At 41.7% G+C, this 25,116-nt stretch overlaps 1 protein-coding gene across 5 annotated transcripts in view; it reads right to left on the minus strand.

Moving 5' to 3' along the window:
* Positions 1-25,116, minus strand: part of SLC20A2 (solute carrier family 20 member 2) — a 59,173-nt gene that overhangs the window by 24,456 nt on the left and 9,601 nt on the right. Inside the window, exons 1-6 of one of the 5 annotated variants that reach the window (XM_068404290.1) lie at positions 14,865-14,962; positions 14,698-14,782; positions 8,396-8,946; positions 3,541-3,681; positions 2,221-2,306; positions 69-165 (exon numbers count right to left, since the gene is read on the minus strand). In XM_068404290.1, the coding sequence (XP_068260391.1) occupies positions 69-165; positions 2,221-2,306; positions 3,541-3,681; positions 8,396-8,684 (613 nt within the window). In that variant the 5' untranslated portion in view covers positions 8,685-8,946; positions 14,698-14,782; positions 14,865-14,962. Of the gene's footprint in view, positions 1-68; positions 166-2,220; positions 2,307-3,540; positions 3,682-8,395; positions 8,947-13,884; positions 13,904-14,697; positions 14,845-14,864; positions 14,968-25,116 lie in introns of those variants that run through there. The other 4 variants (XM_068404288.1, XM_068404291.1, XM_068404293.1 and 1 more) reach the window with 4 other exon arrangements.

Below are 25,116 nucleotides of genomic sequence, written 5' to 3' on the forward strand. Positions count from 1 at the left end.
GGCAGAGCATCACTATACACTGCGAGAAGCCTCCCTCCCGTGCCTCCCGCTGCGGACAGCTCACTCACCTGGTGCCCCTGTGTACATGATGGAAAACACGTTAATAGCTATGGTAGCAGCATAAAACACTGGAAGTGCGCGGAGACCGTTGGGCACAGGGTCTTCCTACACAGAAATTGGGAAAAAAAAGGAAACATTAACTGGATTTTCCACCAGATTAATGTCAGCATGAACCGTCATGAGGAAAGCACATGCTCCCGAGTCAGTGCCAGGCAGGTGGAGCTTTCGGGTGGATAGTGAGGAAAGGATGGTGACCTGTCTGCTTACACCCGAATCTACAACGCTGGTCCTGGCAAGCACTGGCATTTTGGGGAAGCCTGACACTGTTAATGGGAACCAGGGAGACAGGTTGTACTTTCAGGTTGGCTGCAGACCTGATGGGTGACCTGGAGGCGGGTTTCTTTCTGCAAGTGTTTTCTTACCGATCTTGTTTCCAAGATGAGGAGTTCCTTTCACTCAGTACAACTGAAGAGTGCCGAGCAGGACAGGGCTTTGATATTTCTGAGGTAGAGCTACATGCATCAGTGCAACGTGTCCATCACAAAACCTTACTCCTCACCTCTCAGTTTCAACCGAGACAGCCTGGCGCTTTCCACTAGTTAACAGAAATCCCTGAAATATCACGTGTTGGCCATATTAAACAGGTAACATACATAAAGTGAGTGTGCAACGTTTAGCACACGGCTGTGCCTGCTGCCCGCTGCGGTCTCGTGCCCACAGCGCTCACGAGGAAAGGCTCAGCTGACAGCGCAGCGGAAACGCACCACGCGAACCATGGAAAAGGCCTTTGTGAGGACGCTGCTTTAACCTTTTGAGAGGCTCCACATGTTTGCAAAGAGCCTGGCGAAACTAAGGGCTGGCTAATGTGGTTTTGTTTCTTGCTGCCATGAGGTATAAAAGGGAGCCAAGAGAAGGCTGCGGCCGCCCTGTGCTATGCCCCGGTCCCGGAGCACGATGCAGCACGGGCTGTATCTGTAGGGCCAGCTGCTATTCACAGACACCCCCAACAAGGGCATGAACCCCTACACCAGGCAACAGACTTGCAAGCTAAAAAGCTGCTCTTTTTTTATGCACACAATGAAAGTCCGCTACCTGCTTATGCCAGAAGCTCTACAGATCCTACTACTTTGTGAATGGCACAGATGGCAGTCAGAAGATAAATTCCTTAGCTTGAACTTTTTCTGCCTCTTGAATGCTTAAATCTGTTGCTTTTATCCCGGAGTTCGTGATTTTGATGACTAATTTCTTAAATTGTTAGATTTTGAATGCAATAGAGGAACTTTTCCTCATCCTTTACACAACTTGAGTAATTTTAAATTCAAAGCTGAGGCCAATCAAATTTATCATCTGCTTTTATCACTGACATTTATTTACATCAGAAATAAAGAATGATGAAGTTGAGGTTACAGGTGGTGTTATTTAGAGCAAAAGAATTAATCTCTCATCTACTTAAGTTCCCTGTATAACTGCTAATATAGTGTCCCTTATTTTAGGTCATTGTCATGTGCTATACTCCCCCATTTTAGCAAGTTGAATAGTGTGAGAAAAATGGAAAGAGCAGATAAAAGTGTTCTGGTTTCCAGTTCATGCTGGGTGGCAGGCAAATTGTCTTCCACACTGGAGATATATGGACTGATGTTATCTCAAAGCTGCCACTTTGGACTGAGGTCACTAAAACCCATTGATTCAGGTTTCTTGAGAATCTAGGAAATATGCAGGTGCCCATCTTCTAATGTCTGATGTGCTAGAAAACCAAAGCTTAAAATTTCACAACTATGAAATACCAATTAGAGTATCTCCAAGGGAGGACTGTTCCATTTAAATAACAGTTGGAATGGCTATTGTGAGGCTAAGTCAATGCCAACAAGTTTGTACTAATACAGAAGCAATCTCAATGTACCATTCTTTAATCAAACAGAATATACAATATTAATTACCACGCAGCACCTTCTAAGCCTCAAATACTTGTCAAATTACTTACTCTGAGCTTTCAGAACTGCTAAGAACAAGTACTGTTCCAATTGCTATAAGAAAAATGACTGGTCTCCTGTTCAAAAAGCAAGCCACAAACTTTCAACTCTGGAAATGCCAGCACCCAAATGGTAGGCTATAACACAGCCTTCATAGCAAGCACTCATAATAATAGTGAGATTACTTTACCTTGTTTAAAATGAAGAACCTAATCAGCACAAAGAGGACTCCAGACATCAAGCCAGATAACAGTGGGGAAATAAACCAAGAGGCAACTGTGTTGAAGAAAAGAATGGAATATGAAATAAACAGTATTCTTGCATAATATTTAAGTAAGTAGTTAATGAGCAATAAAATTAAAACAGTTCTTGTACAACTGGAATCAATGTTCTGTATGCTTACTTGCAACTGGTACAACTCAATGTCCACTGACACTCATGAAAGTCAAAGTAATGCTAGGCGCTATTAGAAACATCAGCCAAAATGTTTCCCGATAATTTTGCAAGTTTAGCAATCAAATTCATCAGGAAAGTTTCTTGTAGTTTGATGCAGAGTGGACCAAGAATGCCCTGTAATTTCCTAACCACCATGACCACGAATGTTGCAAGCAAGTGGAAAGCCACTGCATCTAGCAGGATGCCATGCTGCTCGCAGGGTAAAAGTCTCAATTTCCAAAATGCCCTAGGAGCATCAACTGTAATGAATATTGTGTGCACATTTTTTGCAGGCCAGATTTGCAGGTATCCAGGACTGATTTAACTGAAGTAGGTGGCAAAACTCCCACTGATTTCAATAAAACCGGATTAGGGAAGTGCTCTGGAAATCTCATCCAGAGTGATTTATTGTTTGTGGCATGGTTAACAGACTGATTCTGCTGTCATTGCAAACTCTCTTCTACATTCAACAGAATTTAAAAAATACGCATTGCTCCAACTTCTCTAAAAGCTCAGTTGTATTTCCATGCCTTCAGCACCAAATCCTTTTAATACAGGGTTTAGGCTGCACTCGGGTTACAAGGCTTCCAAAACAATAATGAAAATTCCTTCACATCCCTGCTTGGCAGTGCTGATCTTGGCAGTGGGAGGCTGTGAGTTAAACATGTGCTATATGCCCAGCTTTCACCTCCCTGAAGCTGGTGGGTGGAGAAACATGACTGTGGGCATTCACATGATGGCTACCATTGTTGAGAGCAAGAACGAGGTGGTATGAGCTGCCACAAAAAGAATTAGAAGAGGAGGAATGCCACCTTGAAGCATGTGTCTGAGGGACAATGAGTCCTCAGCTTACCACTGGAGAAGTGCAACTTGCATGTTACCCCTTTCTCCACTGGAGACAGACTGCAGCCCTTAATGAACATGGCATCAGTGCATCTTCTGAATGACAGGACTGAGGTGGAAAATAATTTAAGGAAGGAGTGCTACCAGCACAAAGCAGATTTCTGGGAATGTTTTTTACAGGCAGTGCACACTATTTCACATACCCTCATGCATAAAAGGAAACAACACTTACCAATCTTGACAAGCTGCATCCACTGGACTCCCTGCGTGCCAATTGCCACCAGAGAAAATCCAATCGTAGCACCTACGATGCAATGGGTCCCTGATATCGGGAGTTTCAAGAACGATGCAATCAGCTGCCAAACAGCAGAACCTAGAAAAAACCCCCAACCATATGGTATAAACAACAACAGTAGCAATAATGTCACGCAGAAAATTCTTTGCCATGTACCCACATTCTTTTACGAGCACTGCCTACACTCCACATGCACAACAGAGATCTTCTAAAGAGAGTTTTGTTCCTGTTCTGTATCTAAAAGCAGATACTAAGACAGTTTAATAGCAGCTTTGAATGCTGCATCTTACTTATGACTTTTTATTACTGAAAGCTCTTTACACTGCACAACAGTTCTGCTTTTTTTTTTGAAGGCTTTCAGTATTTACAGGCTCTCTGATTAAACACACAAACTGCTCCCAGTCTGCATCAAGCTTAGAAAACCTCATTCTTGAGGGCTGGACCTGGAAGCCTCCAAGTGATCAGTGTGAGGAGGCATGCACCGTTTCACTAATGAACTACCCATGCTCCTAAATTCAGATGCTACCAGAGAAAGGCTCAAATTGTGGGGCAGGGAGTTTTTATGCCTCTTCTTAGTGACATGTGGCCATCCGGAGTCCTCTATAGGAAAAAATGGGCTGAGGAGGGAATAAGGACTCTCTTACCGGCTTCATTTGCAGCTCGCTGCGGCACTGGAGAAACTCAGAACTGCAGAAAAGGCTTATCTTAGTCGTGGAGTAGCCAAAGATACCCTTGGCATAAGGAAATAAGATCCCCTAACTAACTAAGGGATGGTGGCTAATGGCCTATAGAGGAAATACGATGCCCAGTGTCCCAACAGACATCCCAAGGAAGGATGTTTGCCAAGAGTGCAGGGAAAAAAAAAAAAAAGACAGACCCCAAGCACCAGAGAGGATGCCTTGTATTTGTTTTCAGTCCCAACTTTCAGTAGTTAGATCAGACCACAGTTGGCCACCAAGCCCTTGAGCATGCAGCTCCATGCTCTGACTCATTTTCACATTGCAAGGACCCAGGTTCCCTGCTCCTCTTGCAGTGGCACTAACGTCAGGACATCAAAATAATTTTGGCAGTGACACAAGCTTTCTGTGGCTCTCGCCTAATATAAAAGAATCCTTAGAAAGATCTATTCTTCATCTTAAGACTTCACGGCCTTAAGACTAGATCTTCATGCGTTAAGAGGCCCCAGTGGCCGCAATCAAACTGCCATGAGAGATCCTGTATTTTCTGGCTCGTGCCACCTCTCTTAACAGATCTGCAGCAGACACAGGTGATAAAGCAAGGTCGCTGAACATACGCTGTTATTCAAAGCTTCAGCCTCCATCCTCAATTCCAACAGTAGAGGATGGTTTGAAGGTCTTGAAACGGAGCCATCTACAAATGGTGATTTGCTGGCATCATACACGGCTACGTTTGGAAGTCAAACAGTTTGTAAAACTGATCTCTCCTGGGGTACTATCTCAAAACAAGTGATACTCTTATTGCTGTTGGAAATTCTAGATCAAACAAGGGACACCTGCTCTTTAATTTTTGGCTTCTTTTCCCCTGTACTAAAATAAAAATAAATACACTTTGAAACCTTTGACATGAACTCAGAGACCAGCAAGTGGAAGTGAGGTGAATGAGAAAACAGATGGTAACATCTGTAAAGAGTTAAATAAACAGATAAGCTGGCCATATATATGTAATTACAAAATACTCAGTTTAAAAAAAACAGAGAAAATGCAACCAAGCCACAGCTGCCCTGCAAATGTGTAGTGAGGGCTGGGTTTTTTGTTGGGGGTGGAGATAGAGGGAACATGGCGTTATTTCTTATTTAATAAACATCACCTTGAAAACAAACAGAGGAGCAAGAGGGAAAGTGGTGGAGGACTGACGGATGGTCTGAGAAGGACAGTGTGTGGTCTAAAGAAGCTTAAGGAAGCACAATAAGGAACAGAAGAAAATACAGATCAAGCCAGAGCAGGACTTTCCTCTGGGGCTTGCAATGCCTTAACTATCTACATCAAAGCTTCAACTCCTCGTTAATGTAAAATGCATGTTCCCAGTTTTTATCTTTGCAAAAGTAACCTAGGAAGCAGGAGGCTCACTAGACCTGTCACAGAGTCCCAAATTCAGACTCAACCTGCCTGCTGACACTGTGGCCACGCACCCTCTCCTTTCAGTTGCTGTCTGCTAGAGAAAGAGGGTTGGCTGTGGACTGCCCCGGCCAAGAACCGCCAGCACCGGCTTTCGGCTCGGGGTGCGTTCCATGCTCCCCTGCTGCTGAAGGCACCACATCCATTCTCCTGAGGCTCTGGTGCTGCGTGCCAGCCGCGAGCCCCCATCGAGTACCTGCAAGACTGGGTTAGTACTTTGCTTTGCTAATCCTGGCTGGGATGTCCTCTCTGTCAGTGGCATCTCCTCAGTCGCACCAGCTGCTGAGTTCAGCTCCCACCAGGTAGGGCAATTCTGACAATAATCTGACAATTAGTTAACGCTCGGGAAGTACTACAATTTACCCCCAAGCACAACAGTCCCTAGCTTCCCAACTGCCTAACAAACAACATTGTAATATGCTACAAATTATTATAAAATATTACATTTTAAAATGTTAATCCCATTGCTCCCTGCTTCCTTCTCTCTTAGGAGAGAAGGTCACCCTGAAAATCACCATCTGCTGTTTGTGCAAGCATCAAAGGATCTTCCAGCAACATCTGGAAAGAGGATACAGTGACTTTTGGTCTTTCCCAGACTGTTGACTCATTTAAGCCTCATCCAAATTCAGAAGCTAAGTCCATTCGCAAAAACATCATCATGAGGCATGAGAGAACAGGGGAGTAAATGCAGAGCAAAAACAGAAAGAGGAAAAGAAAACATCCAGGAAGGCTCAGAGAAAACACAGAAAAAAAAATCACACATCCAGAGAAAAGCTGGAGATGGATTTGAGGAAAAAAAAATTGAAATCTGCAGTTTGTATCTTGTGATTAATTCTGAGATTTAAAATGTGGAATTTCTTCTTAATGTCCTTACTGAAGGAAGGGAATGCAACTGGTCATGAAGTTCACACAGGCTTATGTAAATACACATGCAAATCAGTTGTTTTCTTTAAGCTTCTGGCCAGTTGCCTCCGCAGGGGGCATCTGAGACTTAAAACTTTGCCTGGCCAGGATCAGGATGCCAGAAGTAGATACAGAAAAGGAAAAGGACCCTTCCTTCAATGGGGACCATGAGTGTGAAGGTCAGAAGATACAGGTCACTTACATTTCAGGTGGTGTATGGTGCTCTGGGGCACACACCTGTGGGAAATGATGGAGCTATCTCAGGAAGCAGAAGCCTAAATGCTGCAATTGGGGTGGTACTAAGAAGCCACCCTACAGCTTGAAGGAAAGACCAGAAATCTGCAGCTGACCTTGTGAGACACCAGGAAAGAGGAACTGATGGGGGGTGCCCAAGAGCATCTGATGTGGTTTAAGTTGGCAGCCTCACAGAGGGACCGTTTGGGGAAGTGGCTGTGGTCCCAGCAGTGATTTCTCACTAACCAACCCCTCTTCCCCTTGGGCAGGGGAAGGTGGCCAACCTTCAGGAGGCTCAGGAGCAGCAAAAGCCTAAGGGAACCACCTCCCTGCTCTCAAGCACACAAAACCACCTCAGGCAAGTCCAGAAACTGGCACTCCATGTCCATCTTGATCCATTAAAATAAAGCAAAATTTTCCCATTTCCCCAAAGAAATGGGAAAATAACTGCTTGTAGTAGACCTCTGCACAGATTCACCTGTCATCTCATGTGTAGGTCCTGCCTGAAAACTGTGGGGAGGTTAGAGGGGGTAGGCGGAAATAATATTTAGGTTAGGTTTAAGGAGGTTTAAGGAAGAAAATCTTTGAATGGAGCATCCCTTTCAAACAGAGGACGCTGTGATGCTCATATAAATCACATCGCCCTGTCGTGGGATGCCATGGACCTGCCAGACTGATGAAGTGGTGGTGGGATGGGCAGGCTGGCCCCTTGCCTGGGCTGCCTCTCCCACAGTGAAAGGGTTTCCTTCCTGCTGTCTCCTGCCCTTTAAAAGCAGGTTTGCTATTGATCCTTGAGGGAGCTCTCCAAATGCTCACAAAGCCTCTTGCATATAAAAAAAGAGTAAATACTGTGGCTTAATGTTACTTACCCCAGAATATGCTATTTGTTCTAAATGGAGATTAATTTAACTGCAAACAAAAGCACGCGGAGCAGACTCTAAGGTACGCTGAACTGCCGTTGGTTTGAGTTAGAAAAATTAAAAAGACCTTAAATGTGTGACCATCTATCTTTACTGCTCCTTTAGTTTTGTCATGGGTGAGGGTGAAGTGTATGATTAATTGCAATCACTCAGCCAGACAATCAGTTTAAGCAAATATGTTTGGATTTTCTGTAATTTTTTAAAACTATTTAGGTAACTCCTTCTCGTACGTATTCATTGCAAACTGCTATTTCTGTAGGATCTTCTGTACAGTCACAAATGCTATGCTTACATATTTTCCATTTACCATCATAAAAATCTCCAAAATAATTTTTTCAGTACCCTAGAAATACATATGTATGATCCATTATGTTAAACATTTTTTCTTCTATTAGTTAAATGGCTGAACCATTTAAAAATGTAAATTATTAAAAGGATTTAAACAACACAGGAGACTAAAAAAGGACTACAGGCCCCCGCATTCACACAAAACCAGACATGCAAGTACAAAAGATGGGAAGACTTAATTAACAATATTCACAACTAACAGGATGTCAAATACACAATGAACGTTACTTGGAACAGGAAAGTATTACTTACCAACCATTGCACTCACTTCTCCTGCCATCAGCAGTGGGACAGTGTTGTTGTACAGGTTGACATCAATGATACCTTTCCGAATTGTTTCTCCTACTTTTGCTCCCAGTAATACTGAGCCAGTGGTTTCAAAAACTGAAGCCAAAATGCAAGCCTGGCGTAAAGTAACGACACCAGAGCCCACAGCCGTTCCGAAAGAATTGGCAACATCATTTGCACCAACCGAAAAGGCTAAAATAAAAGCAATGATAAAACCCACAATGACCATCCACAGGTACTCATCCATTGCCATCTTTTCCCAAACCGTAGATCAGCTTCCCCTTTGCGAATAGTTAATAGTCAAGGCTGGAGGGCACTGCAACGGATTTGGAAAGCAGATTTCTTGTAAACAATGAGTTCTCTCTGGAAAGTGCTGGGTAGTGTTAGAATGTGAAGAAACTGCTAACTACTGATTTTCAAACTACTATAAATACTGTTCATTTGGCTGCCTTCGGTCAGCAGTGAAACACATTCCATATTTTGCTTCCAAACCAGTACAACTGTGATGTTCTGTCCTGGAACAGAAAAAAAAGAAAAGAAAAAATTTTTTTTTTTTTTTAAAAAAGAGGAGTACTCAGCAGAGCCCATAACAATGCACGTTTTCAGAAGTAAACAGATGATTTAAGCCCACTAATGGGGTCCTACCTTGGCATGTGACTGTTCTAATCATAAAGCAATTCAGAAAAGGTTAAAATTAGGTCACCTCCAAAGCAAGATGTTTCTTGCAATATCACTGACCGAGAAAATATTCTGAGCAATTTAAAAGGATGTAGAAAGGATGGGGGTTTTGTTTGTGTTGAATTTACCGAGCAGTGCGTTAAGCCCTCTTTCTAGAAGGAGGATTCTTCTTGGCTCTTTGCACCCAGTGGATATAAAACATGTAGAACATATAGACCATACCATACAGCCTGATTCCCAGCTGATGTATATCACCTAGCTCCACCAACCTCAGCAGAGCTCTCACCATTTTATCAGCTGCAGACAAGGATGCATTCCTTTGAAAAATTATTTTATCTCTATGTCTGTCTAGGAAACACCACTGAAAATACTCTGAAGAGCATTAACATTCATCTATTGCTGTTACCACATCCCATGCAGTAAGAATACAATTTTCTTACAGCTTCTCAGTCACTGAAACAGCACAATAATCGCAATATTCCCATGTATCCCTACAGAACTAGAGAACTCTATAAAAAAAGTTTAACTAAAAAGTTGAGCGCTCTGCTCTTTCCTATAGTTGGTTACCAATTACTAACAGCTATTATATTCAAACCATTGTTACAGATATCTTTTAGGATTTCTTTTGATCGTTTCAGTTTTATGATCACCTTTTGAATTACATCTTAATTCGTCCTTAATCAGTCTAATCTGAAAAAAGACTGAGCTCTTTCAAACCAAAAAAGGGACAGAGAGAAAGGGGCTTTAACAAATAAAACCTTCACCATCCAAAAGACTGCTAAGCAGAGCGATAAGGCCCACACTGATATCAAGATGGTCAAAAGCTAGAAGCAAATTTGCCCCAAACCATCTGCCTCTTCTGAGGGCTGCTTCTCTTCTGCTAGCAGCCACCACAAGGACGTCCCATGCCACTCTCTGCTTTCCTATCCATGCTGTTTGGCTCCAGAAAAGTGCCATTTTGGAGGTGGCAAGGGGTTGGATTTAGCAGCAAATATCTGTCAGCCAACTCCACATGTTTTAAGAAGCATTTCAAGAGATCAGGGGATACCAGATGAAAAGCCCTGAGCCCACCTCCTGCTCTATCCGCTTCCCCACAGTCACTTCAGTCTCATACAATATACCCACATCCCCAGTTTCAAGACCATGCTTAATTTCTTTTGATGACCCCAATGCAATGTAGGTCCTGTGGTAGCAAGGAGGAAGGGTCTCTGAAACTTCTGAAATAATGGCAAAATTAAAAGAGATTATGCATATTCCTGAGATGCTGGATCCTTGAGAACAACCAACAGGAAAATACCACATCTATATGTAAGTGTTTCCTAGAAAACCCTTAAGTTGATGTCAAGAATTGATGCTTTCTCTAAATATACATATTCAGCAGAAAAGATGTCCCTCTTTCTTCCTCCAGGCTCCAAACTGGTGGAACAACTGTTGCTCCAGTCTTTTCCAGACATGGAGTAGACATCAATCCTTGCATGCCTTACACTCTAAAACAACATCTCAGAAGGTCTTATCAGCTAAAAACATTTGTATAAGGATTTTTATACTATGAGGTAACATGAGAAAATGAAGCACCAATGCATTTTTGATGTTTGAAGACTTGTTGCCTTTTTATAATTCATGAGCACTCAGCCCATTGAGTGGAAAAGGACTTGAAAGAGACAGAAAAGGCTAATGGTATTTGGAAGAAACAATTAGAGTTAGCACTTGTTTGCCTGTGAAGGAAGACAAAACTGTTAAATTAATTCGTTAAAAAATTTCTGTTATGTATATCAGATTTTTGCTAGGAGACGAAGTGCTGGACTAGGGTCCTTCTTTGATCCTGGAGATTAATGATTAAATTCTTCATCCTGCATGGATTTACACAGTACCTTTGCCAAGTTAGACTCGTTGCCCCAGTTTTCTCTCCTGAAAATGGGCAAAGCTGACTGAGATCCATGCATGCAGCCACAGACGCTCTGATTATATGAGACCCGTTTCCTTCGGACCCGCAAGATGAAAGCACACCCTTATTCCCACCAGAGATCTGTCTTTTCTCCACTTATCAACCAACCTAACAATTTACTGTGGTGACTCAATTGCTGGGATAAGGAAGACCAGGGGGATTGTGACATTCCCCCACTGCAACCGAGTTCACGGGATGTTTGCCAAATCCGGCTCCTCCAACCACAGAGAGTTCCTGCAGCTTCCAAAATAAACCACAAAGTCACAAGGTTGCCTTTATTAGCTTCCCAGGGAGCAGGGGAGAAGCACTCCAGATGGTCCCAAAGAAATTAAGACTTCAAGTGTGTATGTGTGCTCCTAAAACTCCTTGTGAAGCCAAAGAGTCTCCCAAAGTCTGTCAGCGGGGCTCTTGGCAAAGGGCTCAGAGAGGCAGCTACATAATCTCCCTCCCTGTGAAATGGGATATACGGCCTCGAGAGAAAAGGATGTCTTAAGTAAGAAGTCACCCCTCCTGTCATGTCAAGCAAGGTGACGGTTCAAAATACAGCTCCTTCCAAAACCTGGGAGGCTCGACTTGACGTCCACTGTCTTTGCACAAGTGCCAGAGCACAGCAATGGCCAAGCCTTGTCTTTAACAAGATGAAAATCAAAAGAAGAGGAAAGGGAATAAACACACGTTTAAAAATAAACATGCAGGCAGCATTTGAATGGCTAGGTGTTACTACTTTCAACCTTAAATAACTGTAAGGGATGTTAAATGTTTAACGGAAGAAACAGAAAGAAAAAAAAAGGGGCACATCTATGCTGAGAAAGTTTTCAGAAATGCAAAATATCCTGCAAAGTAGGCCAGTGACTAAATACAGACTAAATCTCGTAGCATGCTTCTTTCTAGAGCCCAAAATACATCTGGCATGCTCAGACACGCTGAGCTATGCCCCTCATCACCTAATCTAACCCAAGAGCCTGTGGTATTTCATGTTGTTACTGGGACAAAAAAGAAACTGGAAAAAACACCGTACAGAAGGGAATGGCAGATCTTCTGCTCTCTCCGTGACAGCTGGAAGTCACTAGACTGTTTCTCTCCTGCGCTCGTTTATATTTCATCAACAGGCCTCTATGCATGCCAAATGCAATTCAACCTGACCTGCTAGACACTAGGAAATCCTCCCATTTACCTGCGGGACCGATACTGCCTCTCCACCAAGGCCTCCGCAGTCGGGTGTGCTACGCTGCTGCAGCAGACGCTGGGTGGAAAAGTTCATTTTCCTATTTACGCTTTGGATAACTCCCCCTGAGCCAGCCCAGCCTGCGCTGCAGGGGCTGTGCTGCAAACTCACCCTTGGGCATTAGCAGGGCGGAGGAATTGTGTTAGCATCAGGGAGCCACAGGACCTGAAGCTGGAGCACGCGTCTCTCGTGGCTGTTAGAGCGAAGGGAAACGCGTAGAGATAAAATGTCAAGTTGTAAGAAGCTAATTCTGCATCAAGGCAAGATTTTTAGCTAATACAGTTTTCTTCTGATGCATAATTAGAGTATCATGCTTAGGAGGTCTGAGTCGAAGCTTTTAACTGTTTAAGCGGACTTAGAGAACTTGCACCTCTGAGAAAGATCTGATTTTTGGAAATGCTAAGCACGTGCCTCTGCCTCACAGGCAGACAATCCAGACACCCCCCCTCGGACTTTAGTTTGGTGCTAGCTAAACATCTTTTTATAACTCTGTCAACACAAAGTGCTATTTCTTCCCTAAGGGAGAGATGAAAACAAAACCTAGGTAAGGAAGCACCTTGATTCATGCAGAATGACAAGTGAATCCTCAGGAAAAAGTCAGGATCTCCTGGTAACCACAAGATCATTCTAGGACATGTTTATATACGGACATTTACTACGACAGCTCTTCTGGAAACTATTCACAGTACACTTGAAGCCTAGACAAGTTTTTAGTGAAAAAATAATACAAAATTTGAAAAACAAAGTTGTCAGTTGTTATTTTCTTTGCCAAACCAATTGCTGCTGAAGAGAATGCAGAAATATCTAACAACAGGGACGAACGGTTAAATAAAAGCCTAGGACAAAGTTCAAAGTCTAGGGAAGCAATCAGAGGGCAACCCACCAGCAATCCAACTGTGTGACATAAAGGAAACAAGCAGAGACCCCATAAATGTCCTTTAATCTTCTCTTCGCAGAAAATTAGGGAAGAACCTACTGCACTCGTGAAACATGGAAAAGTATATAAATCATCCCGTATGCAGCTCATACCATATATAAATCATGCTGTATGCAGCTCTTCTGCTCTCAGAGGTTGACCCATGCTGCAGTTGAAAATTTTTTCCTGCTCTGGATGGGACAGAGATTCTGTGAGGTCCCAGTTTTAACTGTTTTGTTATTGCCCAAGTATGAGCAAAAGTCAAAAGACAGCAGCTAATGTAGCATTTCTCAAGATAATTCTTACAACTATTCCACTTTCCATTATGACAAGACAGACAGGGCAGGATGATTTCTTTTCCCCTGCAGTGTTGAAAAGAGCAGACGTTTCATGATAGACAGTGGCACTGAATTCATACTGACATGCAGATGCACTTCGAGTTAACAGTGGCTGAAAAGTCTGTCTGAAACTCTTACCAGACAGCAGCTTCTAGGAGGTTATTCCATAACTCTCTAATTTCTGTATGTTGTACTTTATACAAAACCAACCTCGCAGGTGTCCCACCTATGTATATAAACTCATACCAGATCTGGCATTCCAGTCTATTGGTACTAAACACAGCACTGCATAGAAACCAAGCCTGATTTATAACCAAAGCTACTAACATTGTTCACATCGATAGTCCTTACCGTTTCCAGTTCGTGCTTGGGCCACAAGGCTCACAGATTATCTACTTTAAATTACTAATACTACACTCATGATATGAAAGGTGATATTAATTCAAGTGGTTCAAGACTAAGGACATCCCTATATGGCTCTAAATTACAAGCACAGGACTTGTCACAAGGCCAAGCATGATGCAAGTTTAATGCTCCAGTACACAAAAAGCACCTTCGACTTACTTTTAAAAAAATCAATTACCGCATTTGTAGAAGCAGTTTTTGTATCAATCGGTTCCTATTTTAACATGTTCGCAATGTGTTTAAGCATACTTCATGCTACTACTTGATATGGAAACACGACTGAAGTTGATAGCTTTCCAAGGACTCCCTTCCAATTTAACACTGCAGAGAGGGACTGTCACCGCCAGCTCCCAAAACTTTCAGGAGATGCATCCTTTTCTTAGACCCTATCAACCTCTGTTCCCACCACTGAAAGGTCAAAAATGCATATAAAATATTTAGCATGAGATTCTGTTGCTGAAAACATTCACTAAAAACACAGACAGTAGTCACATTTGAACAGCAATTCTACAAACAAGTAAGACAGATAGGTAAAGTATCAACAAGTCCTTGTTGTACATTTGCTGATAAATATCTTTTTCTCTAACTAAAGGACAATTTGATCCTTCAGTGACTGAACAAAGTCTTTCTAACAAGCAAGTGGTTTTTATGATTCGACACTACAGATTTTTAAGATCCAGTCAGAGAAAACAAGTGTTCATGGTTATGGAAAAAATGTTTTATAAAATAAAACCATGCAGAGAAATCTTTAAAACTCACCCAGTACTTAAAAGTTGTTTCAAAAGAAAAAGCAGCTAAACTCTTCCAGTGACTTGCCCTCCTGATTGTAAATTCAGGCTGAAGTCTAAAATAGATATCCTATCATTCAGCACAGTCACATCTGAACATACAAACTTCCAGAGGGTAGAAAGAGGGCTATAACTTACACCAGGCAGTCTGGAGATAAAATTCACTCTGGCACAGGAGAGCACACAAGACAGCACCGAGAAGCATCAATGTGAGTCCAGAGTCTTATTCAGTAGGTGAAAATCTGCCTCCTCTTAAGCAAAGAATTCTGCTGGGGGTGGGCACTGATAAAACACAACACTGCGTCACGACTGTACTAGTGAGACAAACCAATCCAATGAAGCTCATATTAAAAGCAACAAAACGTTCCGTGTTTTTTTTTTCCCCCGAGCATAGGCATAGATGAGAGAGGAAATCTCACTTTTGACTGCCAGAGGGGCATTTTGGTGCGATCAGGTAATCTCTGAGGAGCCCCAGGTCTTACTATTTGCAAGAACACTTACTATTTGCAAGCACACTTAAACACTCGCTTAATTCAAGTGCACGTGACTGTAGCGTACGTACATCCACTTCGGGAAAGATGTTGCATGCTTGTTACTTTATCCATGTCAGTAGAGGTCTCACGGGCTACATCTTTAACTGCAGAAAGTTAAAGATGTGCACGAGTTTTGACTGGATCGATGCCTAAGCAAGCAACTTCGCTTTCAACAGTTCAGCCTAAATTACCCAATCCAAATTCCTTCAACCGCTTTCCTTTAAGTGGGAAACATTTTTGCATGTATATCAAGGCAAAAATAATGTTTGCTTAAAAGCACCCGGCTTAGCTTTATATAAAGTATTTGCTTTAATACTATATAATGCAATTAAGCCATTTCAGCAAAAAGGAATGTAAACCAAAACTGCATTGTCACAGTTTAAAAATCTGACAGACGCAAATTTATTTGGACATGTTTCTGGTTTATAAATAAATGATGTTTTAAATTTAACTTTTAGGTTTTACTCCATTCTGAGTCACTCAAAGCCATGGCATCATTTTGCAACATAATTAACTTAAATCGGTAAATTTTCTGCATCCTCAACACTGGAGAAAAACCAAATCATTGATTTAGATTTGTAAACACAGACTTGGAAACATAATTCTTACTTCATCTATTTTTTCAAGTTTGAATAAAGGATATTTCTTAACAAGGAGGCAAAAGTTTTCTAAATGGTTAGATTCAGCTGCAAATGATATTCAGGGATAATTTGGTAAATCTGAAAAGTATGTTACGTTTCTTAAGAAAACTCACATAGATTAGAAAACCTACATCATCATCTACAAAGGAGGGCAAAACTCCAGCTAGAAATCTGCAATGCAGAAACGACATTAAAAATCCCCAATAAAAAAAGAATTCTAAGTATCAGGCCACGATTCTTTGTAAGAAATGCTGACTCTTTATTTAAGGTCAATACCCAACTACTATTAAGCTTGCAATATAACTGCTAATTTTGTGAAAAGCTACATCTCTTAAGTCTGGTTAAAAAGTCTTTCCTTTTACTTCTGTAATAGCTGGCAAACAGGCTTCCTAGTTCTAGAGAAGTGAGAGAGGTTGATACTTTCACACTGGTTTTCCCTTATGTACAAAACCAATATATTTTAACAAGAAGAATATTAATCTTTTCCTGCAGATCTAAATACATCTTAATACTTTTTTTTTTAACAAGTAGTGTCAATCAATTCAAGTGAGAGCGATAATAACTGTAAACATGAAGTCAGCCTGTATTTATAGGTCTGGATTCCAAGGTTTTAAGGAAGTGAATAAACAAACACAGAAACTTTCTTGGAGCACTTATTTAACTTTATAAAGTAAAAAATGAACACAAAATATTATTTCATGTTCTCTTTATAGCTGACAAGTTGTTGATGTCTGGCTTGGTAAAGCTCAAACCCAAACGGTCCAAGTAAGTACTAAACCCACCCTAGTTCTCCTTAAAGGACAATTCACCCAGCCTAGAGTAACCACCACCAGTGTGCAGATGCAGGTAAAAAAGACTGTCAAAAGGACACGTTATTTGGGAGGTATCATCTACATCGATTTCAAAAGCCAGAAGTTGCCAGCCTGACCTGTGGGAATCATCTCGGACCCAGGAGAACAACAAAGTGGAATCATTTGAGTGCTGCTTCCCATGAGCCAGCCTGACCACAGTGGTGGTTTCTTGTTGACCTAAGCTTCAGAGCTCAGTCTACACGCAATTCAAAGGATATAATAAACAGGACAGAGAAAAGGAAATATCTTCAAAGTCTTTGTTCTGCTAAATCAGCATTGTAGACCTCAGGCACGGGAAAATTCAAGCCAAGATAGGTTGACCATTAAAAAGAGTTACAATTTGGGATACCACTAAAGAAGCAGGCAGAGGAAAATTTATACGACCACAAAATAAATGATGAGGATTGGGTTTTGGCAATGGCAGCACCAGTTTGGTTCCCATCAAATCAAATATTTGTAGAAATTATAAATACTATATATTACAATCTTGATCAGATACCATAAATATTTTTCAATTGTAGTTTATTCTGGTAAATCCACAATTGAGAGATCCTCATTTGATTCAGCAAACCCATGCTACGCAGATTTATATTCTGGTTTAAATAATGTAATAGGACATGCCAATTTAAACAATTAATTTTAAACTTCATTTGTTTTGCTTTTCCGCATCAGCTATTTTCTGAAAGATGCCCAGGTTCTCATTTACCAGTGACCACTAAAACAACGTTAATTTGCAACTTATGTAACTTTTATATCAAATGTAACTGGCCTTTTTGCCAGTCAGATGGGAAGGCTACATATTTAAGCGATTATACTTACTTTAAAACACACATATTTTCAGCAGAAAATAATGGGGGATGATTAGAATTTTCTAACCTAAAAACCTGTAAGAATTGGAACCTGAATACCTCTCAACTGCATTTGGTCAGAAGCGGAAATACAATGAAAACATCCAAAAGCTGCAGGACATTGTTCCAGCTAAATTGTGACAACTTAAATAAAGGTACTGACCAGCAACGGGAGCTTTTGGGCTTTCACACACCTGCTGGTATTCTAAAATTAGGAGTCATAAGCAGCTGGGAACAGGAACTTCTTGTTTCCCTTATCAGTATTTGTGCCTCTGACCCTGCCTGGGAATGCTTATTTCCCCTCAATCTACAAGCCAAGAAAATAAATTAATGAGGAGGAATGACAACGGGTGGCAGATGACTGCACAGGTATCATGTAGTATCTCAAAGAAATCCAGCTCTTGCAATACACTTCTTTCTGGTTTTGAAGGCCCCCGTGACCATCTACACCATGGGAGAATTAAAGAAGGACACCACACACTGATCATTACCTGGAAATCAGCCCTGAGGTCCTCGAGGCTAACGGAGATTTAACACAGCTCTGCCGAATGTAGCACCATTTCTGGGTGCTTCAGTAACTCCTTTGTGCCTGACGAGTACCAACAAAATTCTGAATATCTGCTCTGCAGAGAGCAGATAGCTACAAACACAGTTCAAGCTGGAAAGAGCCGTCTCCAACCAACAAAAGCACATCTGCTTTTGCATATTGGGTAGCAAGCTCCAACACATTCTGCTATCTATCGGGATAATCTCCGAATAGGAGGAGATGCATCTGTTTCACTGCAAGAAAAACTATCTCAGGGACCCTCTGGAGATTCTAATGTGTTAGACACAAAAATTAAAAAGTCACTTAGCATTCAGGGATGGAGCGACTCCTTTGCTCTGAGGAAGCAAATCATTTGGATGGGCTTTCTTGATGGCTCTGAACTCTGTCACACTGTCATCCAAACCTCTTTTTCCAGCAAGCCCACGGGTTTTCAAAGAGGACATCCCACCCCGCCTAGGAGATATCCATTCCTGATGGTTGAGGTGAATTTGCTGTGCTTGCATAGGCATGCAGGGAGGGCTGCCATGTTACAGAGCATGACTCTGCTTGAGATCACACTTGTCTCTTGAGCAAGCGAGCCCTGGGAAAATGAAAAGGAGGAACCCACAACTGGAACTGCCAGAGGCCAAGGCTGGCGCAGAGGATGACACAGGCTCCGGGTGTTGTGTGGCCTGGGAGAGCCAGGCTGGCTCCAACCCCTGCCACAGCACAAGCCCACGCCAAGCCAGGAGGAGTTCAAAGGCAGCAAACCCATTCTGAAGGAGCAAAGCTTTGGCCAACGCTGATGCAAGCGCTGCCCCAGTTAATGCCAGGAACCGGACTCATATCACCAGCAACTCTGGCTGATTCACTGGAGACTGAGCTTACTACGTCCATACTAAGCCCAAGGAAAGGGGTGAACTGCTGCTCTGAGCCTCCCTGAGCTTGATCCATCATTTCTCCTCCCCAGCCCCATATCCAAAGAACGCAATCAGCATGGGCAAAGTATTTCTAACAACCCTGGCTACTGCTGACAACTCAAGAAGCATTATCCTGAATTACTAATGAACCTATACTGACTTCACACAGAACACAAAAACTGCCTGTGAAACACCCCTGTGGCCATCCAAAAATACGCATTTTGCAAATTCAGAGGCTTATGCAAAGATCCCCTTGGTAAGAAGCCAGAGTGCGGTTGCCAAAAGTCAGCAATGTGAATTTTTCAGATAAAGGAAACCTGACACCTCAAGCCCCAGATTGCCTGCCATTTCCATCTTGGTTTGGGTTTCAGAGAATAACTGCTCTGGAGACTTTTCCCATTGAGCCAGAAAAGATGGCTGGGGCTCCCCCGAGACCAATGACCCTCTCTCTTCAAAGGGAGCTGGAGTAAGAGAGTAGCTATTGACATGCAAAACCACACTGGCTGGCTCTGACAACCTCCAAAATTGGTATGGCCGGCAGGACAGAAGACCAAGCACTGCTGAAATGAGCTAGCTGAACGCCAAAAGGAGGAGAGGACCAGGGGTACAACCAAAGAGAGGACGGACAATGACACTCAGAGGTGCCGACTGGGGTTATGGTAGCAAGTGGAAGTAGATGAGGCCAATACATTGTGGCAACGGAAACTCTGCTTTTTATTTTCCTATGAGCATTGCAGTAATAAAGATATAAAGGTGGAAACAGCAATGAATGCTGTGACCTTGGCTTCATTTCATAGGAATAGGAGCCAAATATTACACCAGGAGGCTGGTGACCACGCCTAATACTGTCTGGAGATCATGCAAAGACTGATACCCGCCAATAGGCCTGTTTCCCCCACAAAGTCCAATAGCTGCTGATCTCTGTTCTTCAGAGTCCATGTAATGGTCCACATCTATCTCCTATAGCTTTTGCTGCTAGAGACACGAGGAGCACGATGGTGAAGCAAAAACCTTGAGTTCCACCTACAAGTTAACGTGCCAGCTACATTAGGCTGTAGGCTGACGATGCTGCTGGAGCAAACAGGTGGCCGATAAACTTGTCACATTGGCTAGCAATTAAATCATCACCAATGCAACACACCAAAGAATGTCCCATAGTTGGGTATTTGGCTCAGCAAACACCTCCAAGAGGACTTACTAAGGGCATGCAGTTCTGCGAAGCAGGTTAAGAAAAGCTAGGCTTTATCCTCTATAAAGGAAAATGTTGCTTTCCAATGCTTCTCCTGCGTGACAATTAGCGCTGAAAATCATAGGAAAAGTGGAACTACAAACCAGCTTAATATAGTGGCTTGGTCAGGGATCTTGCTATCAAGAACTCTCTCCCTCAGATGAGTCACTGCTCATGGAGAAATGGCTCCATGTTTTATCTGGGCTTTTTCTAGTCTGGGAGCAAAGCCTGGTAACATTAGCATTTATGCTTCAGTGGTCCAGTGCCTACATCCAGGTGGAGCACAAAGAGTCTTCCTAAAGGTACAGGCAGGATAATGGGACACACGTCGCCTCCAGTGAACTGACGAGCACATTCATCTGCGGCAAAAGCTTGAACAGCTAGAATTTCTCTACTTGCTGACACAGAGGCTATAAAGAGAAGGTCATTAAGGTAGCAGAAGATCTTTGAGTACATGACAGCAGCAAACAGTGCCAGTGGTTAGTGTGCCTCATCCTCTGAAAAAGGTGTTTATAGCTAAACTGTGTTGGTGATAGCAATGCATTACAGCACCCTGACGGTTGCCCAGAGGAAGAAAAATAGAGTGAATGTTGCTGAGACATCAGGAATAGCAAAGGGCATTCCACGAGGAACCCTCCCTCTTCCCTGCCTTTCAGGAGCAGTGTGAGAATCAAACGTAGCCATGCCAAGACCCTGCTATGCCCACCACGGCTTGAATGGGACTTCTCTAGACCTATGCATTTCCCTTGCAGAAAATGACCTACCCGGCAATGGGAATGGCATAGCACCCACACAGACCTCTCCGCTCCACACAAGCACTGAGAGAATCACAGAATCACAGGATCAACCAGGTTGGAAGAGACCTCTGGGATCATTGAGTCCAACCATTGCCCTTACACCACCCTGTTAACTAGATCATGGCACTAAGTGCCATGTCCAGTCTTTTCTTAAACACATCCAGAGATGGTGACTCCACCACCTCCCTGGGCAGCCCATTCCAATGTCTAATAACCCCTTCTGAAAATAAATTCTTCCTAATGTCCAACCTGAACCTCCCCTGGCGAAGCTTGAGGCTGTGTCCTCTTAGTCCTATCGCTAGTTGCCTGGGAGAAGAGGCCAACTCCCACTTCACTACAACCTCCCTTCCAGTAGTTGTAGACTGCAATAAGGTCACCTCTGAGCCTCCTCTTCTCCAGGCTAAACAACCCCAGAAGAGCCACTCTAGGCAGGGTGCAAATTCCCAGAGAGCTGAAGAAAAAAATCGAGCAAGGAAGGAGAAAAGAACCTAAAAAAAAAAAAAGGGAAAAAATTAAGTCTATGGCAGCCAAGTATGACAACCACACCATGTGAAGAGAGTCCTCTGGAGTACGGAAGCACATGTGGAGCACATTTCTTGCAAGACCTGGAAGGGACCAGTCTACCTGTGTCATACTGATCAGGAAAATCACTCACTGTTATTCATAAAACAAATGAGCAACTGTATCATCATGTAAAGAACATTGAATACTCAGAAAAAAAGAATATAAAATATTTTTCCTTTAAAGAAGTAAACAAGGAATCTATAATAAACAACTGTTTGTTTCTGGTCAGCGAGACCTTCAGAAGTCATAGAAGTCATTTCCTCTTCTATCTCTTTTACACATAAATTAAAAAGGGAAAATTATTATGCCATTTTTTCAACTGTCAATCAGTTCCTCAGCCTTGAATTAACCAGATATTGAATTAAATCCAATTAATAAAATGATGTGAAGAAAACAGTTGCTTTGAAACAGTGGAATACATTACTCCCAAAATGGGCTTAATATTTCAATCAAAACTGTCTCCAAAGAGTTTAACCAATCATCTCCCGCAATATTATTTTCTTTTCTTTAAAATTTCAGCAGACATGAACACCTTTGAATCACTTCATTTTAATACAAATAACTAAACAGATTACAATAAATTTGGGCTATATTACAAGTTTGTTTCTTTCAAATCTGAAGTACCAGGGTTTTAAAATAAACATAATCCTTTCCAGTTTTAAAAGTTTCTCAACCAAGCAAAAATTATTTTCCATTCTCCAAAGTAATCCAGAACATAGACTATATTGTTCACTAATATACATTCAATCCGGGATACACCGGTGTCACTAACCTAACGTGAAATTCAGGTGTGCAGAAGACCATTCTGTGAAAACACGATCATCAGTTACTGACAAATATATTTAAAATATGAAAAAAAATTACGAACTGACCCACTGGCTAATCTGCTAATCCTGGGATTTTATTTTGCCTGGGATCCTCTAGAGTTCATTCAAAAAACATAAAGTAATTGCACAAACTCAGAGGCACAGTTCTCCATCAAGAAAGTCTTCCACAAGAACATGTAAAAACACACACCAAGAGGGCCTCACGGGTCGATCTAAAGAAGGCAAATACCACGAAAGGAGTAATCCTGGAAGAAACACTAGGTGAAGGTAGAGGCAGAGGTAATATGAAGAAAACAGAAATGTGCAGATTTACTTGTTCCAGTCAACAACAGTAACTAAAGTTTATTGATTTCAGTTTCAGCAGCTAAAAATCCATGAAAACATTTTTATATGATACAGACAATACTATCCCATATTCAAATTTCTATCAAAGTAATAATATAGTCCAGGATTTTCTCATAGTCACTGCAATTTACTTATCAATTAGTACAATAAAACCTATTTTAAAATATAAATATTACTAAGTACAAATAGTTTTTGTATCCAATTGTAATTTAATTCTTCAATTATACGGAAATATCTAAGTAGACAGACTGAAAAAATGTAACAGCTACAAAAATAGCTGGACACATTCTCGGCCACTGTCTCTCAACTGTTCCCTTTATATCCACTGTAAAACTATTTCCAACACACTAATCACATCTATTCGGAAGAAACTAAAATTATATGATTTCAAACTATTTTCATTAGAAAAACAGTCCTTTAACAACTGCTTTTACTCTTCCATCTAATTATATACTCTTAAAGGCCAAATATTCAGTCAGTATGCAAAAATAACCATAGCTTTTTAGTAAGGATAGAACACCAGATAACAGTTCATAAGAAAAATAAAGATGCTCTTTGCCTCTACCAGCATCACTGTCCAATACAGGAAATTACATTTAACTTTAAAATTTTAAACACGTATGTCAAAGTCCTGGTAACTCCATATCAGAGACTTACTACAATTAAGTCTGTTCACAGCATCGTAACTTGCTGGATTGCATGGCTAGTATTTCCTTGGAGATACTTCGCATAACAGCCAAAATGTTCAAAAAACGACCTTTCTAAAAAGGTCTCCCCTAACTCAATACTAAGTAATAAGTAATCTGCACTTAAAACCCCATAGCCCTGCCAAGAAATCTTACCTACCTGGAATATTTCTGTGATCAACAGTCAAATAAAAAAAGATTGACATGATTAATATTTGATTGTGACACCTAAGGACAGCATAAGAACAATACATTATAAGGTTATTCAAATTAGAGGGCTAACACTATCTTTTTTTTTTTTACCTATGCACCTGTCACACTTTTTATGCAAAGGATGTTTATTCAATGCAAGCAAAACCTCTGATTTCCTGTTTTGTAATGGTCATGGTCTGATCTTCTCCATATCCAATCTACGTTTCTACAAAAAAACAAAAGTGATTTCAAGTACAAAACAGCAGCTATCTAATCCACAAATAAAAACTACAGTGATGTTCTGCTCTTCCTAAAACAAGCTTGAAGGCATGATTATATTAAAGACACAGATGTGAGGGGATTTTTCAACTTCCAAACAGATATGCAAAGTATTACAATCCAGGGGCGCAGGTAAATGAATAAGCAAGCAAACTACGTGATGTTTGCGTAGCGTCCTCTCAAATCCTGCAATCCCTTCTAGAAAGTCTGGGTCTACATCTCCCTCTTCTTTACTCATGTTCTTCTCTCATGGCTTGGTCTCAGAAACTTTCCATGCCTGTAACGGAAACTTGAGCCAACTTCTTAAATGTATGATTTCTTCATCTCCACTCATCATCCACTTCTGTTTCTGAGAAGCTCCTCATCATGACACCTGTATCTCAAGAAGCAAAACAGGAAACATCACAGGGATGAAGCAAGGAAAGATGAATAATAATATACCTCTGTGTCTTTAATAAAATCCCAACTTTCATTCAAGTTCCTTTTAGGAAATTAGTTCCTTTCACAAAAGCAAAGTTTTGCCAAACTAGATATGTAAACATCGTGTGCCAAAATTGGTGTAACCAATGAAATCTCCCAATCTGCACCTCTGCTCCTGACATGACGAGCGGGAGAAATCCTGTACTAGCTAGTCTTCCATACTGTGGAAAACATCATCGGGTGCCAAGCTTGCAGAACTAGTCTGCAGCAGCCAGTTCAATTAAAAGAAACCGCTGACCCATCTACTAACTTATCTGCTACTGAAAACAATGCAAGTTATCTTTACCCAGGACCCATTTGTCCAAGTAAGCAGAGCTCTAGCCCACAACTGAGATGAAAAACGAAGATGTAAGCTTCTCCTCTACTTTCCCCACTGCTCCTTAATCTACGCAACGTCCACAGTACATTTGTGTTTTTACACACTTATCAGGTTCCAGAGGAGACACTTCCTCTGCGCTACAGCAGTTTAATTACAAGGTGACAAAAGCCTCAAGTATTTTCAACTTGTATTTGTCCCCGAAATCATGTCATGAAGTTTGGGGTTGGGATGGAAGAGACTTGCCTATCTGTTTCTGCCATCCAAAACTTGTGACCGAGTGGGCCCAAAGCCAAGAGCAGCCCTGTTCAGAGTCTAACAACAGAAAGGCAGAGGGTTGACTCATCCGTAAAATGG

The sequence above is a fragment of the Nyctibius grandis genome, chromosome 6 (assembly GCF_013368605.1).
Source record: "Nyctibius grandis isolate bNycGra1 chromosome 6, bNycGra1.pri, whole genome shotgun sequence".
NCBI classification, from domain to species: domain Eukaryota; kingdom Metazoa; phylum Chordata; class Aves; order Nyctibiiformes; family Nyctibiidae; genus Nyctibius; species Nyctibius grandis.